Here is a 24,405-nt window from a genome sequence, read left to right on the forward strand (position 1 = left end):
CGGACCGCGGCGCGATCCCCACAGCGAACCAGACCAATCGCGACCGACAGCGTGGCACCATTCGCCTCGCGCACCGAGAACCCGGGGAGGCGAGGCGGGCCGGGTATCTGCGGCGGAACGCCCGAGGATAGCCGAGGCCAGCCGCGGCCGGCCGAGGCCAGTGCTCCCGGCGTCCCTCGCGCGGCCCGGGACCGTGGTGTCTGCGGCTGCGCAGTGTTTGCAAAGCCTTCTCTCCGGCCGGGGTCTAGGCGAGCGCATCCCTCCTGTGTCCTGGCGGACTATGGAATGGGGCGTGCGCGGGGCCGTAGGCGTGAGGAGGGCTCGCGAAGGCTCGCTGGCTGCTGTCTGAGCGGAGGCCCCCGAGGTCAGAAAGCCGAGGGCTGAGCTGGATGTCGTATCCGGTAATTGCACAAGCAGGCGGGCGAGGGATCTCTATCACTCTTGGAAGGGCCCAGGGAGCTCGGAGCCCCAGCTCATTCCCCTCCCATTGTCTCTTTTCGTATCCGCTATGCTGTCCACACTCAGTTTTCTCTGGATCGCATGTTCCCCATCCGCGGGGCAGAAATAATCATCATATGACACTCTGAGAGAGAGAAATGGAATTGGGAGAACCTCTTCACAATTTGGGCTACAGCAATAGTGGCCTAGTGACAAGAGGGACTGTGTGTTTACACCAGTGGCCCCATGTGCCCGTGACGTTTGAGGGTATGGCTGTGTATTTCTCGGAGCAAGAGTGGAGGAACCTGTGCCAAGACTCTGCACTAACATATTATTATGTTTTCCTAATTGTGATTTATAAAATGCATTGGAAAGGTAGTTAAATAAAATTTGTTTACTGATAGTCTTATAACTTTAACGTGGTACAAATGCCTGACTTACTCTGATAACTCTTTCAGTTTTCTGAATAGGTAGACAATATGTCTACGTATTTCCCTATTCTTTTGTGCATATCAAGGCTAACTTGCATGTTTGGTGCATTTGTTGCTGGACAAAGGCTGTGGATTCTTTTGCCTGATGTGCTCAGTAACCAATTCCTGAGACATTGGGGTTTCAAAGAGAGGAAAAATTTATTACTAGGTATGTAGTAAGAGAGCAGATGACCTAATGGCCCAAAATCTGTCTCTTTGAACTGCAATAATTCTGATAGTGTTTTTCTTTTTTTAGGTGTATAGTTGGGGAATCAAATCCAGGTCTCCTGCATGGAAGGCAAGCATTCTACCACTGAACCACCCATGCACCCACCCCTGATAGTTTTATTAGAGAAAAAGATGTGCAGGGTTTAGGATAATGAACATGGTGGCCCCAGGTGATATAATTAGAGGTGATCTGATTATTGAGTATCACATATTGATTACATGCTCGTCACAGAACATGTGTAAGAAAATGGCAGGATGAGGTATAGGTGACTTGTAGGTTAGAGTCTAAACTACTGCACATGTCTGGCAGGCCCATTTTGGTTGTATCTAGTCTCTGTGATCAAGATAACTTTGGACTTGGGGTGGGCTAGTTCTGAGTTGGCCCCAAACTCTTAATAAACATTAAGGGCTGCCTTTAGTGATTATAAGACTCTAAAGTTGAAAAACTGGATAACTGGGTATAAATAAACATTGGTCACAAGGCTTTACAATAAACAGGGGCAGAAGTTAAAGGCTATACAATTATTATGTGAGATCAAGGCAGCTGGATTACAAATAGAGAGTTCAGGTATTTCCCTCTGTCTACTCCATTATACCAGAAGGGAAAAAGGAATATCTATAGATATTCAGTAATCAAAATCATCCCCTAAATCCTGATTTCTCCTTTGCACATTTGTGGCCAGTTTCTTTCTCTTTCCTTTGGTATTCGAGAACCAGTGCAAGAGGAGATGTCTGTGGAGCTCCTCCTTGCAAATTATCTTAACAGAGGCTGATGCCTATGGAGCTGTGTTTTGAGAGAAGGATGTGGGAAGGCTGGGCTTTCTCCAGCCCTGCCAGTGACTAGGGTACTCGTGCACATTGTGCTGTGAAGTGCTGGGGAATAAAAAGTTTTAATAGGGCTTGTGTTGCCAGGAATGGTGAACCCCGTTTGCAAAGTTGATGCCTGTCCTCTGACAAGCCTCCAGAGCTGAGAACCTGCCTGACATGTACCTTCAGGGATTGCCCCAAAAGACAGGGATATTTACACTTTAGACTGTAGATTTCCATAGTCAGTGGAGGGTTGTATGGAAGATTTTGGATCATTATTACTTTTACATCTTAGTTTGTTTTTACCTCAGAAGGTTAAAGAATGCTGAGATGAAGGGTAGTACATTTAATAGAATAAATATGTCTTTGGAAATATGTGTACTTAAAAATGTTTCAATTTCCTAGGCTGCTCAAGCAAATATCACTAGATGGGGCGGGCTAAACAGTGGGAATTTATTAGCTTACGGTTTTGGGGCTAAAGGAAAGTCCAAATCAAGACGTCAAGGTGATGCTTTCTTCTGGAAGACTAGTGTTCTGGCGCTGGCTGCTGGTGGGTTTTGTTTGGGTCCTTAGCTTGTCACATGGCAAGGCACCTGGTGGCATCTCCTGCTCTCCTCCTTCCCTTCTGGGTTCTGTTGAATTTCAGCTTCTGTGGCTTTCTCTCTGTGTGTCTGAATTTCACTCCACTTATACAGGTCTCCACTAATAGGATTAAGACCCATCCTGAGTGAAGCGGGGCACACCTTACCTGAAGGAACCTCTCAGCAAAAGGTCCTACTTACAATGGGTTCACACCCACAGGAATGCAATAAATTTAAGAATATGGTTTTTTTGGATACATCCAGCTCCAAACCACCATGACAAGTTTAAAAACATATACTTGCTTTCTTTCATGTCTTTGCTTGCTTTGGCAAAAAAAGGAAAGAATAGAAAAGAAAAAGTTAAAAAAAAAAGGGTGGGGAAGCCTAGAGGAGTAGCAGTGGTAACTTTCCAAGCATGTGATATTGGCTACTTTTGAGATCCTCGTTTCTCTGGGTAAGAAGTTTGGTTGGGAGCTTTGAGAACATCTCATCCACCCCTGTGACGTCTTGGTTCTCATACTAATGAGTCTCAGTAGTGCTCTCTGGCATTTGTAAGTTGGACCACATTCCAAGAAAAGTCATTTGTTCTCTCTTTTGTGTGGATCCTACCCCCCCTTTTGTGTGGATCCTTCATTTATTGGGTTTTCATTTTTCAGAGCACCTGTTAGGTAGCAAGAGGATGGGCAGATTATGATGATGCAGTCTCTGCCTTCTAGAAACTCACAGCTAGGATTAACACTTTTAAGGACTGCTTAGTTCTGAGGAGTTCAGCACAGTGCAGGAAACTTTGCAGTTTTGAAATTGCTTAGTTTACTGATTGTATACTACCCTGGTTGCTTAATTTGCATGGAATTTTAACAACATGTTACATGTTAATAAAGACAATAATAGGTATCAAGGATTTAGCACATCTTAAATTCCGATACTTAAATAGGTATCACGTATTTAGAACATCTTAAGTACTGATGCTTTGCTATAAAATGAGTATTGTTTCTAATAATCACAAAATACTGCAAAGAATCTCTTGTGCCCATTTTGCCCATAGGGAAATAGATAAAATGACCTCCTGGTTATATAACTGGTAAGTCTCTGAGCCTGAATTTGAATTTAGGTCCATGCAACTCCTAAGGCTCTTCTGCTCATCCTAATTTCATTCAACTATCAGCTACCACATCACATTCACTATTTTTCTTTCTCCAACCTCTATCTCAGATCCCTGACAATGATGGAGGTGCAGGGAAACTTCCCTCTTGACATTCAAAATGGGGGAGAGTTCTCAGGTGAGGTGTTTGGCCAAGAACAACCAATTTTGTTTACTTCCCTCCTCTCCCCCCCATAAAATTGGGATAGATAGAAATGAACAGCGATTAAACCCCTATGCACAAAAGACTTCAGGAATATTTAAACTTATTCAATGCCAAGAATATCTGAAAGATCCATCCTCAGTTTTGTGTCTCACATCCTTTGCATTCCTCTGGGCCAAAATGCTCATCTTCTCTGGACAGGGTGTATCTTCTGCATTTACTGAGCTCCTGACTTTTCTGATGAAAGGCTCTTCCATCTGTCCAATCCGGGGTATTAAGCTTGGCTCTGGGTCAGTAGAACACACAGAGAATCTACACAGAGTTAGGTAGTCTCCTTGAGCTTTTTGCCAGCAAGCCTGTTCCAAGTTGTAAAATTTCCTTTGGCTCAGGGTCAATATTGAGAATTATCTAGAAAAAAAACCATGTGTAGACTCTGTGGTAGGGGTTAAAAGATAGGTAAGACATGCTTGTCATCCTCAATAATTTTGAAGTTCTGCACAGGCACCAGATTTACCCCACTCTCCAAGGTCACATGTTTAATGGAATCATAGTCCCTGTGACTCTACAAATTACGCCTATGGCTGTGGGTGTCCTAAGGGCCAAAGTTAACCTTTTTCCAGTTGTAGACCCACTATTACCCTCAGAAACATTGTATCCTCAGGCAGTTTTTTTCTTTTTTTTTGGCTCAATTAAATGGAAAACCAGGTTCTTATAAGTGGGATTAGGGTAAAGAGCAATAACTAACTAGCTGCAAAGCATCATTGACTTTGTGCAATTCTAGGAGAACAGGGAGAATATACCTATACAAACTGATGTAACCTCTCGTCTTCAATTCTTCAATTCCCAGCCTTCTTTGTGTGTGTGCTCTGTGTGTGGGGGGGTGTTGGTAGTGGTGGGGGGCACTTTTGACTTTTCTGTGGTCCATCCTACTGTGGGGATTATGTCTCATGGAGATCAGATTGTGACATGTATATATATATAAGTGTGTGTGTGAAACTGGAGCAGCGTGATTCCATCAGCAGATCGTGCTGCCTGGGGAGGGATGGCTCTGTGAGTGAGGCTCTGCCTCTGGTTTTGTGCTTGGTGAGTTTGAGGGACATGTATGGCCCTGGGTGGAACTGAGGAAAGAGGTCAGGGTGGTTTTCGCTTTGCATAGGGAACATAATTCACATCTGACTAGTAATGGATTATATTGCCACGAGGTGCAGAGAGAAGACCGCTAAGAATCAAGAAGAGTCTGGGGCAGGTGGTAAGGGAGGAACAGGAAGAAACTGGGAGGGTGTGATCAGCGATACTGAAGGAATGAGAAAATGTCAAGAACAGTGGGGAAGAAGAGGCCAGAATTGTTAACCTATAAAAATTGAAGAAAATGAGGTCTTCTAGGAGTTTATGGGGTTTAGTGATCAGAAAGAGTCATCTGAAATTTTTCCTAGAAGCTTTTTGGTAGCCTACAGACGCTAGACTGCAAATGGTTGGGATTTGAATGGGGGTGAGTAGTTAGAGGAAGGTAGTGGAGCTTTTTCAAGAAACTTGAAGTGTTAGCTTGATAGAAAAACAGGATAAAGGGGAGACCCTTATCTTAATTGGAGAGGCTTAAGGGGAACACTGAGAAGGGAATGATGAAGACTGAAGAATAGGGAGAGAGCTAGAGGAGATGTATTCCCAGAGTTGGTTTCAAAATCACAGGTGGTGGGACTGGCTTTGGAAAATAGAAGCCAATATTTGCCCTGAGATGGAGGGAGGGCGAAGATATAGAGGCAATTCAAGGGAAAAAGTGGTGAGCAGAGCTCACATTCACCCTCACCCAAGAAAGTAAACAATGGGACTATCTACACAGGGTGTTAGGGGCAGGAATGGTACTGGGAACTTCAGGGGATTGGACAGTATTTGGAATGGCTCCTTAGAAACTAGAAGAGGAGCTACCCTGCTGTGCTGGCTTGAAAGGATTATGCACCCTAGGAAAGCCCTGTCTAAATCCTAATACAATCATATGGAAACATCCATTTCTTTTAATCCCTATTCAATAATGTAGGTTGGAAACCTTAATTAGATTATCTCCATGGAGATGTAACACACCCAATTGTGTGTCACAAAAGGGTATTAACTTTTGATTAGATGGAGATGTGACTCCACACATTCCAGGTGGGTCTTGATTAGTTTACAGGAATCCTTTAAAAGAGGAAACATTTTGGAAAAAATTTGAGATTCTGAGAGAGCAGAGCCATGACAGATCCACAGGACAGAGTCCACTATCCAGAGACCTTTGGAGACAAAGAAGGAAAATGCCCCCGGGAGAGCTTCATGAAACAAGAAGCCTGGAGAGACAGCTAGCAGATACTATATTCGCCATGTGCCTCCAGTTCAGAGAGAAGCCCTGAGCTTCATTGGTCTTTCTTGAAGGTAAGCTCTTGTTGGTGCTTTAATTTGGACATTTTTATAGACTTGCTTTAACTGGGACATTTTCATGGCCTTAAACCTGCAAACTTGCAACTTAATAAATTTTCCCTTTTTAAAAGCCATTCCATTTCTGGTATATTGCATTCTGGCAGGTAGCAAACTAGGATGGATTTTGTTATTGGGGAAGTAGGGTGCTGCTACAGTTTGTGAATACCAAACATGTGGGAATGGATTTTTAAATGGATAAGGGGAGGATTCTGGAAGAGTTGTGAGAAGCTTGATAGAGAAAGTCTAGAATTCTTTGAAGAGACTGTTGGTAGAAATGTGGACTCTAAAGATACTTCTGATAAGGCTGTTCTAGTTTGCTAGCTGCCAGAATGCAATATACCAGAAATGGAATGGCTTTTTTAAAAGGGGAATTTAATAAGTTGCTATTTTACAGTTCTAAGGCTGAGAAAATGTCCCAATTAAGCAAGTCTATAAAAATGTCCAATCAAAGGCATCCAGAGAAAGATACCTTGGTTCAAGAAGGCTGATGAAGTTCAGGGTTTCTCTCTCAAGTGAGAAGGCACATGGCGAGCAAGGTGTCATCTGCTAGCTTTCTCTCCTGGCTTCCTATTTTATGAAATTCCCTAGGAGGCTCTTTCCTTCTTCATCTCCAGAGGTCTCTGGCTTGTGGGCTCTCTGCTTCTTGTGGCTATGTTGTTCTTCTCTGCTCTCTCTGAATCTCTTTTATTCTCCAAAATATTTCCTCTTTTATAGGACTCCAGAAAGTTATGAAGACCCACCCAAATGGGTGGAGACACGTCGTCACCTAGTCCAGCTTAACAACCATTCTTGATTGGGTTACATCCCCAGGGAGATGATCTAAGTACAGATTCAAGCATACAGTATTGAATAATGATTATTTTGCCTTTACAAAATGGGATTTTGATTAAAACATGGCCTTTCTAGGGGACATACATCCTTTCAAACCAGCACACAGGCCTTAGACAGAAATGAGTTATGTGTTATGGCAAACTGAAAGGAAAATGATCCTTGTTTAAAATGGCAGATGATCTGGCAAAATCGACTAGTGGCTTTGGCTGGAAGACAGATTTTAAAAGCCATGGACTCAGATATTTAGCAGAAGAGATTTCCAAATTAAATGTGGAAAGTGCAGCCTGTTTTCTCCTTGTAGCTTACAGTGAAATGCGACAGGAAAGAGAGAAGCTGAGAACTGAACTCTTGGGTACCAAGAAACCAGAAATTGGTGTTTTGGAAAAACCTGGGCTTCCAGAAAGGGGACCCCAGAGAATAGTGCTGGGGTCTATTCTCTAAATAGATGAGGATTTAACCAAATGTGGAACCCAGTCAGCCATTTCAGAAAAAGCCAGGATTGGAAATTCAGGAAGGATTTGTGGAAACTCCTGTTGTCTGATAGACATGGTCCTTGCTTACTACATAGAAAGCTGACAGGAGTGCTGTGGGACCTGTATAAATGGAGTTGCTGCCAGTCTGGACTGGGCATCCCAGAAAAGGGACAGTGTGAATGTAAAATAACTTCAGAGGCAGAACTATGGAAGCTAAAGTCTAGAGTCAAGAAACCTTGGGCTAGGAAAGCAGACCCACTTAAGTGCTTGGAGAGGGTGAGTTTGCCCCAAAAGCAGAGACAGGGGGTGGGGGGTGTCTTCCACCTCATCGCAGTGGAAAAGTCGTTTTGCATCAGGCTTTGGAGAGGTTGCAACATATTTCTTGGGGATTGGGGAGATCCTGGCTGCCACCACATGGAGGGGTTGACCGTGTGTCCTGGAGATGGCAGAGAGGCTGGGTGCAGCCCTGATGCTTGGAGAGGGAGGAGCAGAGAAAAGGTGGTCTCCTCTGTGTCCCCCAAGGATGCATTTGGAGAGGGTGGGCTGATGTGTGGGCCCTTGGAAAGGGTGGGACTGCTGCTTTCTAAAGCCCTGAAGATAAATGACTTTGAAATCTAATGGAGTTTGCCCTGCAGATTTTTGAAACTGCTTGAGTCCTGTGATCCCTGTAATCCTTCCAGTGCCTCCCTATGGAAATGAGTATATACTTCCTGTGATTATTCCTCCTTTGTATGTTGTCAACAAATAACTTGTTTGAGTTTCACAGGTCCAGAGCCAGAGGAGCATTTTGCCTTAGAATAGACCATGTCTGTAACTGACTTTGATAAGACTTTGTACTGTTTGTGACTTTGTATTGCATTTGTATTGTTACTGAAATGCTTTAAGGATTACTGATATTGTGATGAAATAGATATATTTTGTATATGGGAAAAATAGGTTCAGAGGGTTAAATGTGCTGGTTTGAAAGAATTTATACAGCCTAGAAAAGCCAGGCCTTAATCCTAATCCAGTCATTTGGGAGCAACCTTTTCTTTTAAACCCTGTTCAGTACTGTATGTTGGAAACTTGACTAGATTATCTCCTTGGAGATGTGACTCACACAACTGTAGGTATTAACCTTGGATTAGAGGGAGATGTGACTCCACCCATTTCAGGTGGGTCTTTATAGTTTACTGGAATCTTTTAAAAGAAGAAGCATTTTGGAAAAGTCTTGAGATTGCAAGAGAGCACAACCACAATTAGATCCATGAGACAGAGTCCACCAGCCAGAGACCTTTGGAGATGAGGAAGGAAAATGCCCTTGGGGGATCTTCATGAGACAAGAAACCTGGAGGGAAAGCTAGCAGATGTCATCACTATGTTTTCCAACTGAGAGAGAAACCTTGAACTTCACTGGCCTTTCTTGAGTGATGATAACCTCTTGTTGGTGACGTAATTTGGACATTTTTATAGACTTGCTTTAATTGGGACCTTTTCATGGCCTTAGAACTGTAAATTTGCTACTTAATAAATTTTCCCTTTTTAAAAGCTGTTCTGTTTCTGGTATATCACATTTTGGCAGCTGGAAAACTAGAACAGATACCTTTTATTGGAGACCTAGAACCAGGGGTGTCTTCATCCCTTCCATCCTTTGGGGGCAAGTACAGCAGGGGTGGCACTGACAACAGAGCTCACTGGCCAAGTAGGAGCTCCCTGGGGCAAGAAGCCTTTTTGGTGTGGCCAAGAGCAGCACCAGCTTTGGCATCAGGGATTGTACATGGGCAAGAGATCGCCTACAGGGTCCCCAATGTGACAAGAGCATCCACTGAAAGGGGCATCTGTGGAGGCTCCTGCCCCAGCCCATGGTGACAAGGGGAAGGGCTTTATGTGACACCCAGCCCAAAGTCCCTTCATCATCAGCTCTTGTTCTGAGGCCTCACAGGTACTTCTGGCCACAAACTATATGGCCCAAGAGTGGCCAGGAAGGGTAAGAGGCAGGCCTTTTGCTGCTGTGCATATATTGAGAGGTCCCCTACACCACCCAAACCAGTGTTTCTGTGTTCCTGGGAGGGCATGTGCCAGGACAGAGCCCTCTGGTACCCTACCTGCTCTCCTGACCCGAGGCCTTGATTGGAGTTGATGTGGAGCCCATGTTCCTTGGGGGTTGGTGAGCAGAGCTGCCTGCACGGGCAGAAACAGCCCATTTCCCGGGACTTGGCTCCTGCCAGCTGGCTCGCCAGCAGTTTTCAGAAGCACTGGTGCTCATCCCTGGGAACACCTTCCTGAAGAAGTCTGTGGGTCAAACTATCCACTATATGCCTAGATTTCTGAACCTGCCTTCATTGGCTCCCTGTTAATAGGGAGTCTGTGGTTATTGGATCTCATAGGCTGTAGTCATGGGGCTCACATCTTTCTGGTTTTCCAGAGTTCCCTGTGGGTCAACTGTATGTTTGTATGTAAGGGAGGGAAGGCTGAATTTTATGAGGGAATTCAGGGAATGCCCTAGTTTAGACTCACTGACCTTCTGAAAAAACTGAGTTCTAGTAAAAACGCAAAAGTTAAGCCTAAAGATCCCAGCAGGCAATAGTTAAGATATTACCATAATTTTTTTTAAACAAATAAGAAAGTCTGTATATACACATTATTCTTCAGAGCAGACCCAATAGGTGTCTAGCACTTTATACCAGAGGCTGCCATTGCCCACCCTGCCTGGAGCCCCTTTTCTGAAGTTGCCTGTGGGCCTGTGGCCACTCCTTTGGTGGTCCTCAGTGACTGTAGATATTGTGAGTCAGCATAATGCCATTTGGGCACAAGTTTGATGACTATAATGGGCAGTGCTGGTTTGGATTGGAAATCAAGTAGAGAAGAAGAAAACTCTGCACCTATGAAGAGCCAGCTATTTCTTCAGCCTTGTGCTTGGGAGAACCCTATTGGCACCTGGGAAATAGCAGCTACCATCCCAAAGACCTGTTTTCCACATGCTTTATGTAGCTGAATTCATTCTTACAACCATCCTATATACACCACCTCCAATTGATAGATGCCCAACAAACTCAAAGAGGCACTGTTGCCTTTCTCTTACCAGGGATTGCCATCTTGCATACTCCAGTATGTATTACAGTACTTCACCAGATGCACTCATGTTTGTTGCCAGGTTTATCAGGGAGTCCTGCTACCAAGACACAAGGCTGAGCTTTAGCACTACAGGCCAGGGATTTGGGAGCATCCCTAGCCAGGGCTCATATGGTCCCAAAAGTTGTGTTGAGCTTTCTTAATTACCTCTTAGTCCATTCAGATCAGATTAGCTTGGTGCCTTGGGGACAGCTGAGTCTGCAGTTGTGATCCCAGCCTCTGGAGGGGCAGAGAAAGAATCTTGGAGTTTGGTAGAGTGTGGCACCTCTTATCCTTCAGGGAATCCCTGCAGGCTGAAAAAGAGATCAGGACTGGGGCTACTTTTTTGGGAGGTAGGGAAAGAAGGGAAGAAAGCAGAAAACCATCATCTTTCCTCAACTAGCATCTTTATCACAGCTTGAGGCTCTCCATGGCTTACTGGATTTATGTCCCTTGGGGCCCATCTCTGGACAGCAGGGTAGGATGGAGTCTTAGACACCTTTTTCTGGGATGCTGGCATCTACCACACCTGGGATGGGCTCCAAGGAGGTGCTCAGGGGCCTAGTACCAGAACCAATGTGCTGTTACTCTTCTTGGATTGCTGATTTGATCGGATCTTATTTGATTATTATGATCTTGTGTTTCACCTTCATACTCCAAACTGCTTCTTGAAATGCAGGTATGATATCACACTCCTGCTTACAAGCCTTCGACGATGTTAATGATCTTTCAATTGGAAAGGGTGGAACATACATGATCATGTGTTCATTCATTTAACTAATATATATCTTAGTACAGTGTGTACTCTAAGTAGCTACTGTTCTTGCTGCTGGGTGATGAAGGTAAATAACACAGATATGGACCCTCCCTGCAGGGCATGCACATTCTGCAGGGAGAGGCATACAGTGCACTTGTACATAAACCATTTCAGCCAACATGTTCCGAACCCAGACTGTGCCCTCTTATAGTTGTCTACTGTGGTGATATAGCAGGAGTGTGGGATTTGAAGTCAGAGAACTTGAGAGCAAGCCTTGGCTCTCTTGCAAATTACCCAAGGGACTTTGCACAAATCACATAACTCTTTAAGCCTCTGTTTACTCATTTCTACAACAAATCAATTGATACTTTCCTCATTGAGTTATTCCAAAGATTAGATGAAATTAAGGCTGTGACGATGCCTTGTAGACTCTTGCCCACCATGTACTTAGCTGTTTCGATAATGTTGCAGTTCTTTATGATGCATCTTACTTCTCTTTAGTTTGTGGACTCTTTAGGCCCTTAATCAATTTAAACCCACAGACTAAGGTTCATCTTTGTATCAGAAACAGTGTAGGATCTTATGCATTTGAGGAGGGAATTCATTTGGGAATGCAGACTTTTCAAATCACATTCACAGGCCTTACGTTTTATCCTTAAAATAACCCATGGGGGAAAAATAGCAGTGGCAGTATCCCTTTTGAATCTTCCTGAAAACTTCCATAAAAAAGCAGAGCAGTTAGATAGCAAAAACCTCTGGACAACCTCTACAAGACTCAATGACATTGTAACCCCAGGAGTTCACAAATTCAAGATGGTGAGGGAAAATCACCAACAGCTGCAAGACCTGCATGGTATCAGCATCTGTACAGGAGAAAGCCCAGGGAAGCAACGGCACATTCAATGAGCCAGAGCACAGAGCACAGCACACGTGAGAATCACCAATGCTAAAACCAGTGGTGGTGAAAGCTGTTTGAAGAACAGACCCAAACTATCTCCCCTTAAAATACCTATTAATTACCAGGAAAAATAGTAAACATACTGTGGAGAAGCGTGGCAGTCATCGTTTTCAAAATTACCATCACCTGTAATGGGATAGATCAGCATTTTGTGCTTTCTGATATGCAGTGAGAAGGATACAGTAGCACTTCCATGGTTTTTATTTATTTATTTTGCTTCTGGGCTTGTCTAATCTGAAGACTTGGTATAGCACTCTCCTCCAATGGGACTTTAAAATGCATAACCCGAGTCTAACCATGAGGAAACGTAGACACACTTAAACCATCAATGTCAAGGTCAACAAAAAGAAAAGACTGAACAATTGTTCCAGATTAAAGGAAATTAAAGAGACATGTAAATGAAATGCAGCATATGATGTGGATGGGATCCTGGGATCAGAATAATGTTTTAAATTTTTCTATAAAGAACATTATGGGGACAATTGGTGAAATTTGAATTGGGTTTGTGGTTAGACAGCAATATTGTCTCAGTGTTAATTTCCTGAGTTAGATGGTTATTTTGTGATTATGTAGGAGAGTATCCACTTTTCTAGAAAACACGCATGAAATTATTTAGGAGTAATCGACTGTTTTGGGTGCTAAAGCTGCTAAGATGCAATATACCAGAAAAGGATTGGCTTTTACAAAGGGGGTTTATTAGATTACAAATTTATAGTTCAAAAGCCATGAAAATATCTAAAGGCATTCAGAGAAAGGTACTTTGACTTTGAAGAAAGGCTGCTGGTATCTGGAACACCTCTATCAGCTAGGAAGGACATGGCTGGCATCTGCTGCTCCTTGCTCCCGGTTCGTTGCTTTTAGCTTCTAATTCCAGTGGCTTCCTCCCTAAACTTTTGTGCATCCTCACTTAGCTTCTCCATGGCAAACTCTGGATTTCATCTCTTAGTTTAGCATCTCCCAAACATTTTTGTCCTGGTTTCATTTTTCTGCCATGTCAGCTCTCCAAGCATCTCCAATTGTCTGTGTTTAGCTGTCTGCTTTCTGTATCAGCTCTGAGCTCTTTCTCTTTCTGTGGGTTCTTTTAAGGACTCCAGTAAACTAATTTAGACCCACCTTGAATGGGCAGTTACGTTTCCATGGAAATAAGCAAATCAAAAGGCCACACTCAAACAGTAAATCTGCTCCCACAAGATTGGATTAGGATTAAAAGGACATGCTTTTTCGCTGGTACATAAGAGTTTCAAAACAGTGCATGGACCATAATGTCTGAAACTTGTTTTCAGTTGGTTCAGAAAAAATACGGAGTTATAAAGTAAATTTGGTAAACTTAACAGTATTCTCGCTGTTTCCCACACACTTTTGCTGCAGGATATCAGACAGCAGATGGGACTTTTGCTTTGCAAGAAGATCCCTTGGGAGAACTCTGCATACAAAATTGCACCCATCCCAATTCTATGGAGTTAAAGCCCAGACTTGGAAGCCCTATTATATATTTTCATTGTATAATGGATTACTTCTGGGCTTCCCTAGCCTGAAGGCTTGACACAGCACTCTCTAATGAGATTTTCTGTGATGAGGGAAGTATTCTAAATTTTCATTGTCCAATACAATAGGCAGTAGTAGGGCTATTGGCCAATAGCACCTGTCTAGAGCAATTAAGGAACTGAATTTTTAATTTTATTTAATTTTAATTAATTAAGATGCAAATAGCCAAATGTAGCTAGGGAGCTGAAAACGATATTTCCCAGACTTCTTTGCCAGCTGGTTTCCTGTTAGATTCTGCATTCAGTGGAGATTAGAAGGTGGAAGGAGGGGAAAAAAGGATATCCTTCCTGTTTTCCTTTTTCTGTCAGGGACTCTTCAACAGTAGCAACTGGCACCAGAATCCACCTTCTCTTAACACGCCCAGAGTCAGCCTTGGAGGTTGGTACTCAGGGGTAACAACAACAGATGTTAGGTCTGCTAGTCTGGGCACTAGTTCTGCCAGGTCCCTCCTCTGAATCCATGAGGTGCATATAGTAGCGGAGTGGCACCCCTCCTCAGAGGTTTGAGTTCCAGGTCTATGGGACTCCTCTTCAATATTCCCAAAGTACCAGCCAACACAGAACATGTGGCACCTGAGCTGTCCCAGGGCAGATGAGTCTCTTTAGCCCCCTCCCTGAAACAGTAACCTTGGAGCCCAGAGTTAGGCACTTAGGAGACCCTGGGCCTTGAACAAGAACTGTGTCTTGCTTTACAATGTCACAGAGGAAGGGGTTTCCAGTTTCCCCTTTCTTTGTTCCCATCAGCCTCTCTACTGAGTACTGCATCCTGTTAAAGGAAATCAGAAATGTGTACCTTAAAGAAAATCCTTTAAACTTGCATTGTGCTTTTTGGCTTCCAAAATACCTTCATCTCTTACCAGCCCTTGAGGAGGCAAGACCAGTGTTTTTGTTACCCCATTTAACAAATGAGTTCACTGAGAATCAAAGAAGTGAAGAAATTTGCTCAGGGTCTCAGACTGGTCTCGGACACTGAGCTCTGATCTTTTCCATGTGACAGCTGATGGCAGGCAAAGGAGGGAGGTGGGCCAGAGGCTAAATGTCACATCACTGCAGGGAGTGGAGGGAAAGGTGAGGTCAAGTGCCAGGAATTATTTTTTTGTGTGTGTACTTTCCAGCTGATGGGGGGAGGGGCAATAAAGTTCTGCCTGGACACACACTCATATCACACAAGCACACTCATATTTACACTCCGCACACCACGTACTAGACACTGAATACACACATCACACAAAATGCATTCTCCATACACACTCACATACTACACAGCATACCCTCCACACATGCCACACCCTCACATACTGCATTAATACCCACTTGCACAATCTGCACTAATACATACACTTGCACACACACCTGCTCACTTGTACAATGACTAAGCCGTATTACGATGCATACCACTCTCACTATACCACATATACACTGCACACATCCATGTACATACACTGCACAATCCGTACACACACACCACTCACTACAACATATACACATATTGCACACACCCTTGCACATATAGCATGCGCACCATGTACATGCACATAGACAAACGCACAAACCCCCATCATTCACATATACACCACACAGCGTAAATACACACAGACACAGGCACACATCACATAATGTGTACACACACCACAAATCCCTAACTTGTGTACACATATACCTCATACACATGTCTCACATTCAAGAACTACCCAATACATCCACACATGTACCCACAGACACATAAACACACACACACACACACACACAACGCACCTATTACATAAAACCCACCACATGTATCACTGTAGGAAAATGAGCCAACAGAGATGCAGAAAGAAACAAATGAAAACCCCCCAGTCCTTCTGGATAATAGTTTGCTGTTTTCCTCTCAAAAATTTTCTGATAAATTTTATAAGAATGAAATCAGACCTTTGAGTTAGCTTTTTCAAACTTGCTTTTTTCCCTTAAAAAGGAAATGGAGTGTTTGTTTTTTTGAGACCAGGGGTTGGTGGGGGGAACAGCTGAGGGTCAGAAGAGTTCCCTCCCAGGACCACGGGGCATTAAGAGAATCTGTACTGTGGCTTCGGCATCACCACGGGTCACAGGGCATCCCAGCTATCTGGAAAACCGTCACTTCTTTTCTTTTCTTTTTTTTTTTTATTAATTAAAAAAAAATTAACTAACACAACATTTAGAAATCATTCCATTCTATGTATGCAATCAGTAATTCTTAATATCATCACATAGATGTATGATCATCATTTCTTAGTACATTTGCATCAATTTAGAAAAAGAAATAGCAAGACAACAGAAAAAGAAATAAAATGATAATATAGAGAAAAAAATAAAAATAAAAAATACAAAAAATATATATTAAAAAACAGAACAAACAAACAAACAAACAAAAAACTATAGCTCAGACGCAGCTTCATTCAGTGTTTTAACATAATTACATTGCAATTAGGTAGTATTGTGCTGTCCATTTTTGAGTTTTTGTATCTTGTCCTGTTGCACAGTCTGTATCCCTTCAGCTCCAATTACCCATTATCTTACCCTATTTCTAACTCCTGCTGGTCTCTGTTACCAATGACATATTCCAAGTTTATTCTCTAATGTCGGTTCACATCAGTGGGACCATACAGTATTTGTCCTTTAGGTTTTGGCTGGACTCACTCAGCATAATGTTCTCTAGGTCCATCCATGTTATTACATGCTTCATGAGTTTATTCTGTCTTAAATCTGCATAATATTCCATCGTATGTATATGCCACAGTTTGTTTAACCACTCGTCTGTTTCCATCTCTTTGCGATTGTAAATAATGCTGCTATAAACATTGGTGTGCAAATGTCTGTTTGTGTCTTTGCCTTTAAGTCCTCTGAGTAGATACCTAGCAATGGTATTGGCAATTCTATATTCAACTTTTTGAGGAACCGCCAAACTGCCTTCCACAGTGGTTGCACCATATGACATTCCCACCAACAGTGGATAAGTGTGCCTCTTTCTCCGCATCCTCTCCAGCACTTGTCATTTTCTGTTTTGTTGATAATGGCCATTCTGGTGGGTGTGAGATGATATCTCATTGTGGTTTTGATTTGCATTTCTCTAATGGCCAGGGACATTGAGCATCTCTTCATGTGCCTTTTGGCCATTTGTATTTCCTCTTCTGAGAGGTGTCTTTTCTTAACAATCAAGAGGGTGGATCAACAATTATTTAAAAGATGCTTTTCCAGCAGGGGGCGCCAAACATTCGCAAATATGCTCCTTTCCTGCTGGGTTCTCCAGCCTGAATCTCCTAAGCTTTGAAACTAAAATTCCCAGCCCGTCCCTAAATCCCAAATAGGAGCCTTGTGACTCGTGGGGAGGCTGACTGAGGCATCAGAGTCAAGAGAGGGAGGTGACAACAAAGGGTTCGTGTGTTTCTCAAGATCTAAGGGAGAGACATCAATGACCGATGATATTAGATCACAAATCCTCCTCTCAGAGGACAGGATACTTTAGTTTCAAAAATTTTTTCTTTTAAAACTATTTAAAACTTAGGGAAAATGTCTAAATAAATCTCATAATAGTGGTGTATCAGTCAGGGCTCAAGCAGGAGTCAGAAACCACACTGAATAAATAGTGTTTAATAAAAAGGATGTCTGACCCTAAAGCACACAGGAGAGCAGACACCCCTAGGTGTCTGGAGCCCCCACCCAGTATGCTGGAGCTGGGCACTCAAGGAGGGAACAGGTCCGGGGGAGGAGGGTACTGTGCCTGGTGCATTATGGTCAATTTCATTTATAGCTGTTCCTATGCTGGGGCCAGGCATGTAGTGTTCCCATGTCACAGATGAGAAAACGGAGGTCCAGAGGGGCAACTGAACTCTTCTCTAGGGTCTCAAATCTTGGGGAAGGAGGCATTCTTTGGGGATAAAAAAAAGCCATAGTACAGCCTCCTGTGGGGGCTCAGTGTTCCTGTTCTCTTGCCAGGCACATAGAGTCCTTCTCCTGGTTAGGGTGATCCTTCTCTGGTTCACTGGACTGGATGCCCTCTGAAGTGGATTTGTGGGTGGCATCGGGCTAGTGGGCCAGTCATAGGGAAACAAGACACTGGGGTTCGCCCCAGGGGGCTAATGTGGGGAGGGGCTCATCTCACCCCAGGGCTCATGTTCCCCCAGGTTATGGACTCACAGGGTATCCATCAGCTCATCTGGAGAAGCTGGCACAAGAGTCTTCAGAGACCACTGGAATCTCTCTTAATCTGCACATTACCCCCTGGGTGGGGAGAGAAGGGTGAGTCCCACGCTGCAGGCAGGGGATGAGAGAAACGGGAAGGAGTCTCAGAAAGCCACTGGGCATGGGCGGCTGGAGAGATGTGATGGAGTCCAAGGACCTCATCTCACAGATCCTGGAGCAGCCTGCTCAGGACCACACGGCTCCAGGGAGGAGCCTGCCAGATGTCCACATCCTCTCTGGTCCAGCCTCCAACCCTTTCCCTGGGTACCTCTATCTGCTGGTGCTGCGGAATCACAGTCCTGAGAGTTGTGTCCGTGACTGTGAGCCTCACAAGTGACTTAGGGGGGAACAGGAGCCACTCACGAGGTTTCCTGAAGGTCTTAGAAAACCTTGCCTCCTCCAAGATGCCAGCTCTATTTCCTTGAGTCCGAATGCCCCCTCCCAGCTTGTCACACTTGTCTTAGCCCCCAGCTGCCTGCCTTGCCTGTATGATGGCTTCTTTGGTAGATGGGTACTGGAGGGAGATGCTGGCTCTGATTGGTCCCTTGCACAAATGTGTTCCCACTTCTCCAGCACTGGGACGTGGACAGGTCTCAGTCCTGAAGCTCTCCATCTCAGAAGCAGAGGAGCTAGGATATGCCCCTTCCCGGGACGGGGGTGGGGTGGGGTGGGATCTGGCAGCCATCTGGAAACTCTGTAGGGAGGAGGGTAGGACAAAGGAGGAGGAGAGGCATGGGCTATGATTTCTCCCCATGCTGATAGGAGTTTGGACATGGTGGAGGCAGTGGGTGCAGCTGGATTAGGTCTGGTGGAGATGGAAGGGGCAAGGTGGGCTCTCACCATGGCTACGTTTCCCACTAGCTGGGTTAAAGTCAACCTGCGAGTTGTGTGCACAGTATACAGAGCGCTGGAACAAGGACTCTGCCCTCTGGGGTCTCACACGGACGGGGGACCAGGGCTATAGGACTGGGGCCATGGAGGCCCAGGCAATTTTCTGGGAGGGGAGCCATAGAGGAAAGATTCATGGAGGAGAGGTACTGGGAAGGATGGATAGGGCTTTCCAATGACAGTGCCAGGTTGGGGCAGGGAAGGGTGTACCAGACAGAGGGAGCAGCTTCCCTCAAGGCCTGCAGGTATGCAGTCAGTGGTGGGAAGCATCACTGTCAATTCTTCCTGGCCCAGGGTTGCTGGTTCCCAAAGACAGGTTGGAGCTGGAGTATAGCACATCATACTGGCCTGCCCACCTCCTGATGGCCCAACCCCCCTGTTCTAGCCTGCAGACTGTGCTTGAGCATCTTCAGGCTAGCACTTGCTATGTGGCCCAACAGCCTGCTGTGGGGTAGGGTTTCTGTGAGGTGGCACACCTCTTGGGGTGCTGGCTGACCATGTGGCACTGTCCTCTTGGTGTGTCTTGGTCAGTGCCTCGTCTTGGAGAGACAGGAAACTGGCAGGCACCACTGAGTGGAGTGGGCACCCACAGCCCCAGTTTGCCCCTCAGCTGCACATTTTATGAACCCTGGTAGCCCTATATGTTGGCAGGATCTGTCTCCAGGAAGGGTCTGTGGTCACCTGCTATTCCTACCCTTTTCCCTCCTCCTTGGGCAGAAGGCAGGCAGAAAGACTAATGAACTTAAATTAGTTTTAAGTCTCCCTGGTAACAATTCTAACCTTAATCAGAATTTTTTCAATGAAAAAGCCCAGAAAGCTTTGATTCCCTTATTAAATTGGCAGAACAAGGAAAAGATCAACTCAGCTTATGCCAAGCCTGCACCACCCTTGGAATCATAATGCATTGTCCAGCACATGGAATCCTTTTCCACCTGGCTGAACGTTCCAGCCAGCAGTGAAGTTCACAGAGGAGGAAACCCAGGCTCGGAGAGGTGAAGGCACTTGCTCAAGGCAACACAGGAAACAGGTGGAGTAGCCAGGTGGCTCCGGATGGGGCACTGCCCTCCCTACCCGACCCCATGCAGGCAATCAGGAGCCAGCCCTGAAGGTCGACCTTCCTTCGAGCCATGTCCCCAGAACCTTCACATCAATACCTGGCCCTGCTCCCAAGGGTGTGGTGGAGGGCACTGGGAGGAGACGACACCCTCTGGCTGAGGGGTTAAGGGTGATCCTGACCACTGACAACTAGTCAGACATAACCGCTTATCCCCCAGGGGCGTTGCCTATCATAGGGGCCCAGGGGAGTAAACCCTGGTTGTGGGGACCATGAAGGATCAGCCGCTGGCATTAGAGAGAGACAGCAGGTCATACCATACACCTGCTCCTTGGAGCCCCACGACAGCACCCTGCTAAGACCCACGGACCCACGCACAGTGGTCTCCTGTTCGTGGTGCGTTCCTGCACACACACACTCATGCACATACCCTGAACTCAGTCACACACTCTCGGCCTCGCACACCCACACCCACGCGCGCCGAATTGCATACACTTCCCCGTGCCTCGGCGACCCCCGCTGCCAAGCGCGTCTCTTCTCAAAGAAACGCATCGCGCCTCCTTCAAGGCCGGCTGCGCCGGGCAGATCCTGGCCCACCCTCTGCCCACCTGCCCCCAGCTCAAGCCTCAGCCCGCCAGGCCACACTGCCGAGCGCCTCGAGAGCAAAGGGAAGAGAGGGAGGCGGGGGTGGGGTGGGGCCGGGCCTGCTCGCCTCCAACCCCGCCCCCGGCCCCGCCCCGCCTTGGTGCACCCGGAGCCTCCAGCACACCACCCGCACCGAACCCGGAGGGATTCCAGACCTGCGGTCTCTGCAGCTAGCCAAACCATGGAGGCGCGAGCATCGTGGCGCCCGCAGCTTCTCCCGCTGCTGCTGCTGCTGCTGCTGTTGTTCAGCGGTAAGGAGGACGCTGGGTCCAGGACTTCCTCGGGCGGTGAGGAGAACGCGCGAGGGCCCTCGCTCTTTCATTGCACCAGTGCGGGGCTGCGCGTTCGGAGCCTCTAGGTGCCTGGCGCGGCGCGCGGGCCTCTGCAGGGACCGCGACCCTTCCCCTGCAGGGAGGAGCCCTTTTCCCCGACGCCCGGCGTACCCGCTTGGTGGGGCGAGGAGCGGCTCTCCTCTCCTCCAGGCTCTGGGAAGAGGACACCCAGGGGCAGTTGACTGCGCCAAGAACTGGGGCAGGGAAGGGAGGCATGGGATTTCCCGAAGCCTCATCCTAGGCTAACGGGGTCCCTTGGGCAGGTCCTTTTCCTCCCCAGCTATGGTTTAGCTGTCCTCAATGCCCCAGACCCCGGGGCACCTGTTGGGTGGTGAGGCTCCTGTTATGATTCTCTTGTACATGTTGACTTGAAGCCCACGTTCAAGGGATGTCTATGAGAAGAATTCCGGGTTGGGTAGGGGTCGGTCCTTTCAGCTTCTGTTCTGTCTTCCTGAGCACAGCCTTTCCCAGTGTGTGTGTGGGGCTTGAGGGGGTGGTTCTGCATAGCCAGAGGGAAGGGGGAAGGGAGGCAGCTTTCTAACTCCTTTAACTCGCCCCTTCTCTCCCCCCCCCCACCCCATAATTTCTTCTCCAGCAAGAAAACATGACTCCAGGGAGGGAGTATTGCTGGCAGAAGGGGAATGGATTAAATTAAAAGCTTGTTTTGAAAACTCTTATTGAAGAAATGTTCCAAGAATAAGCAAGAAGGTGTGTATTTCAAGGGAAAACCTGAAGAAGGCTTGCAGAGTGCTGACAGTTCTGCCAGGGATGTGGCCTGGGGTCAGGGGACCCAGCATCTTCCCTACTGGGGCTGCAGCTTCTGGTCCCTTTGGAAGTCTGCCTCCTACTTGCTGGGCTCAGTTTCCCTAGCTGTAAAAGAAGGGCTGTCTTGTTAGCTAATATCTTTGCCAGCTTTGGTGATTTAGAATTCCATAATAGGTGCAGGGAAAGGGTGGATTGGCCTAGTTATCCTTCAGCTGAAGATGTCTTGGGTATGGAGAGCGTGTGATGTTCTGGGGTTAGAGCCTAGCAGGGAGAGGCTTTCTCCATAGATGGAAGATTTCTTGGAGTTTTGCTTTGAAGGTAAAAGGAGTCTGGTGCCTTTGTAGAAACCAGGAAGACACCGATTTGTGATTTCAGCAGCCCTCAAATGCAAAGCCCCTCAGATGGTGCTTTTGGTCCCTGTAACAAGTTCATCCTAGAGGGAAGTTGAGGTTTTCCTGCCCTATCTCCAGCACTGGGTTGAGAAGGACAAGGGCCCTGCTGTGGAAATCTTTTGCCTGAATAACCATCCTGACCTCACCTTGTCCACCTTTTGTCCTGTTTATTTGCCCCCACTGCCACCTTTTGATGGAGCTTGGGCTCTGTCTACCCTACTAGGGTGAGGATGGGAGAGCCCTGGGACTCTGCAGTCCCTGCCCAGGGCCGGCTTGGACAGAGGGAGGGTCTCAGGAATAGCTGAACCAGTGAGATTCAAGGATAGGTCAAACCTGCTGGTGGTTACACCCAATTTCATCAGAGGTGGGGCTGGAGCCCCCATTTGACCTGGAGGTTGCTGTACCTGGGAAGAGGGTGGGAGTGAAGCTTTCTAACTCCTGAGGCCTCTGTAGTGAGTTGGGGGATATTTGACCCCCTGCTGGCCACGGTGCTGCGTTCTGGGCTTGTTCAAAAGTGGGGGGTGGGGGGTGGTGCTGGCCACCTCCAGAGCAGCACCATTGGGGGACGGTGCGTGGGGGGGACTGGTTTATAGTGATGGAAGAGTGTCTGCCACATGCTGGATCTATTGGCTGGCGATTCCTTTTTAATTCTGTGTCTCTGAAGGATCCAGCAAGAAAGGCCCTGCCCTTTGCCTTTAAACCCTCCAGGGAACTTCATTGTGAATTTTAAACCTTTGTTCAGAAAGTAGATGGCACTGGGCAGTTGTAAAGCCCAGGGTGATTCCACTCTGCAGGGAGCTCTGCAATTGCCAAGCCCTGGACGATAGTTCCCTTCCAGGCCTGGGCGTGAGTTCCCATGCCTCACTTTCCAGCCGCTTGATCCCCGAGTTTCAGTTTCTGCAATGGCAGTGTGACTGCAGCCACAGCAAGCAAACTGTCAGTTTAAATCGGTTTACAGCCCCTCTAACCTGTGCTGAGATAAAATGCTCTCTTCTATAGCACTCCACAGATAGAACACTGCCAGTGTGTGCCTGTGTGATGGCTAATGTGGGTTTGGTATTATGTTTATCATCAGTAAAAACAATGATGTCCTGCTCCTGGGTAAGCTGAGTCACACTGGATTCTGCTGACTCAGATGGACCCAAGGGACCAGGCTAAATGCAGTGATGGGTATATCTAACACTCCTAGTGACAATGACTTCAGAGAACATGACTGTGATTTTTAAGACTAGAAAGTGCCTTAGAGGTCATCTGGTCCCAGTCTTCATTTTAGACATGAGGAAATGGAAGCCCAGTGAGGGAAAAGGGAGCCTCAGTTTGCAGGGCTGGGGGGCAGAATCACCCCAGTAGCCATGGGTGCCTGGCCACCATCACCCACAAAGCCGCCTCTGATGCCATCGTCATTTCCACCTCATTAGGACAGGAGCTTACTCATTTTGTTTTCAGATGACCAGCCACAGAAGACCTTTCTCTTAGAGATATGTCTCTTTGGCTGTTTATTGGCTCCCAGCCTCTGGAAGTTACCGAGCCCAAAGAAACACATACAGGGCTTGCATCTTTTTTTGTTTCTTAATGGAACTACTAGATTGATTTCCTAGACTTAGTCCCTTACATCTTTACCAACTCATACAGCAGCTTTCACGACAGTGGCCCACTTTTCTTGGCATGGTCAGAAATCTCCGCCTTTACTCTGCTATAACACCATATGGGCTTGCCGCTCATTTGCTGTGAGCCCTTGATCCTAGGGGTGTATTAGAGATGGGTTTAACCAGATCCCTTTCAGTTCTGATCCAGCAGGCCTTCTGTGGGCTGGCCATGTGCAGGTCTATGCTGGGAGCTGGGAAGTCATCCCAGGGAACTGGGTGGGAGGTTCACACCATCTTCACTTGTGCTTTCACAAATGGTCCCCTGTTGTGCTAGATGTGTGGGGACCTGCAGGCCAGCTCCTGCTGAGGGTGGACTCTCAATGAGACTCTCCTCCTTCCCTATGAACAGATGGAGCCTACTCAGTAGAGGTTTGTGGAGCAGGAGGGAATGCCTATGAGCCAACTCCAATCCCTGCTCTAACCAGACCTGCATTGGCACTAGTGTGGAGGGAAAGAGATGCCATCGTTGCCCTGTGTGCAAAAGAGTATGGAGGAAACCACACTCATCTTAGCTGAATTAATAGCCATGGGCCCTTGTCCTGTGCAGGGCTCTGTTTGAG

The 24,405-nt window shown here is 46.4% G+C and overlaps 1 protein-coding gene, 1 long non-coding RNA gene and 1 pseudogene across 3 annotated transcripts in view; 2 read left to right on the top strand and 1 right to left on the bottom strand.

Annotated features, from left to right (window-relative positions):
• The first annotated feature begins 221 nt into the window (after nucleotides 1-221).
• LOC143648486 (uncharacterized) lies at nucleotides 222-20,589 on the top strand. The gene is made up of 3 exons (XR_013158565.1): nucleotides 222-401; nucleotides 18,066-18,180; nucleotides 19,855-20,589. It is a non-coding gene; the product is annotated as an uncharacterized LOC143648486 (long non-coding RNA).
• Nucleotides 20,590-20,821: 232 nt separating this feature from the next.
• Nucleotides 20,822-24,405, top strand: part of RAMP3 (receptor activity modifying protein 3) — a 47,489-nt gene continuing 43,905 nt past the window's right edge. Inside the window, exon 1 of one of the 2 annotated variants that reach the window (XM_077118629.1) lies at nucleotides 20,822-20,997. In XM_077118629.1, coding sequence (XP_076974744.1) covers nucleotides 20,892-20,997 — 106 coding nt within the window. In that variant the 5' untranslated portion in view covers nucleotides 20,822-20,891. The remainder of the gene's footprint in view (nucleotides 20,998-24,405) is intronic. The other variant, XM_077118639.1, reaches the window with a different exon arrangement.
• LOC143678392 (myozenin-2-like) overlaps nucleotides 21,065-24,405 on the bottom strand; it is a 36,227-nt pseudogene continuing 32,886 nt past the window's right edge.

Source organism: Tamandua tetradactyla, chromosome 1 (assembly GCF_023851605.1).
Source record: "Tamandua tetradactyla isolate mTamTet1 chromosome 1, mTamTet1.pri, whole genome shotgun sequence".
Classification (NCBI taxonomy): domain Eukaryota; kingdom Metazoa; phylum Chordata; class Mammalia; order Pilosa; family Myrmecophagidae; genus Tamandua; species Tamandua tetradactyla.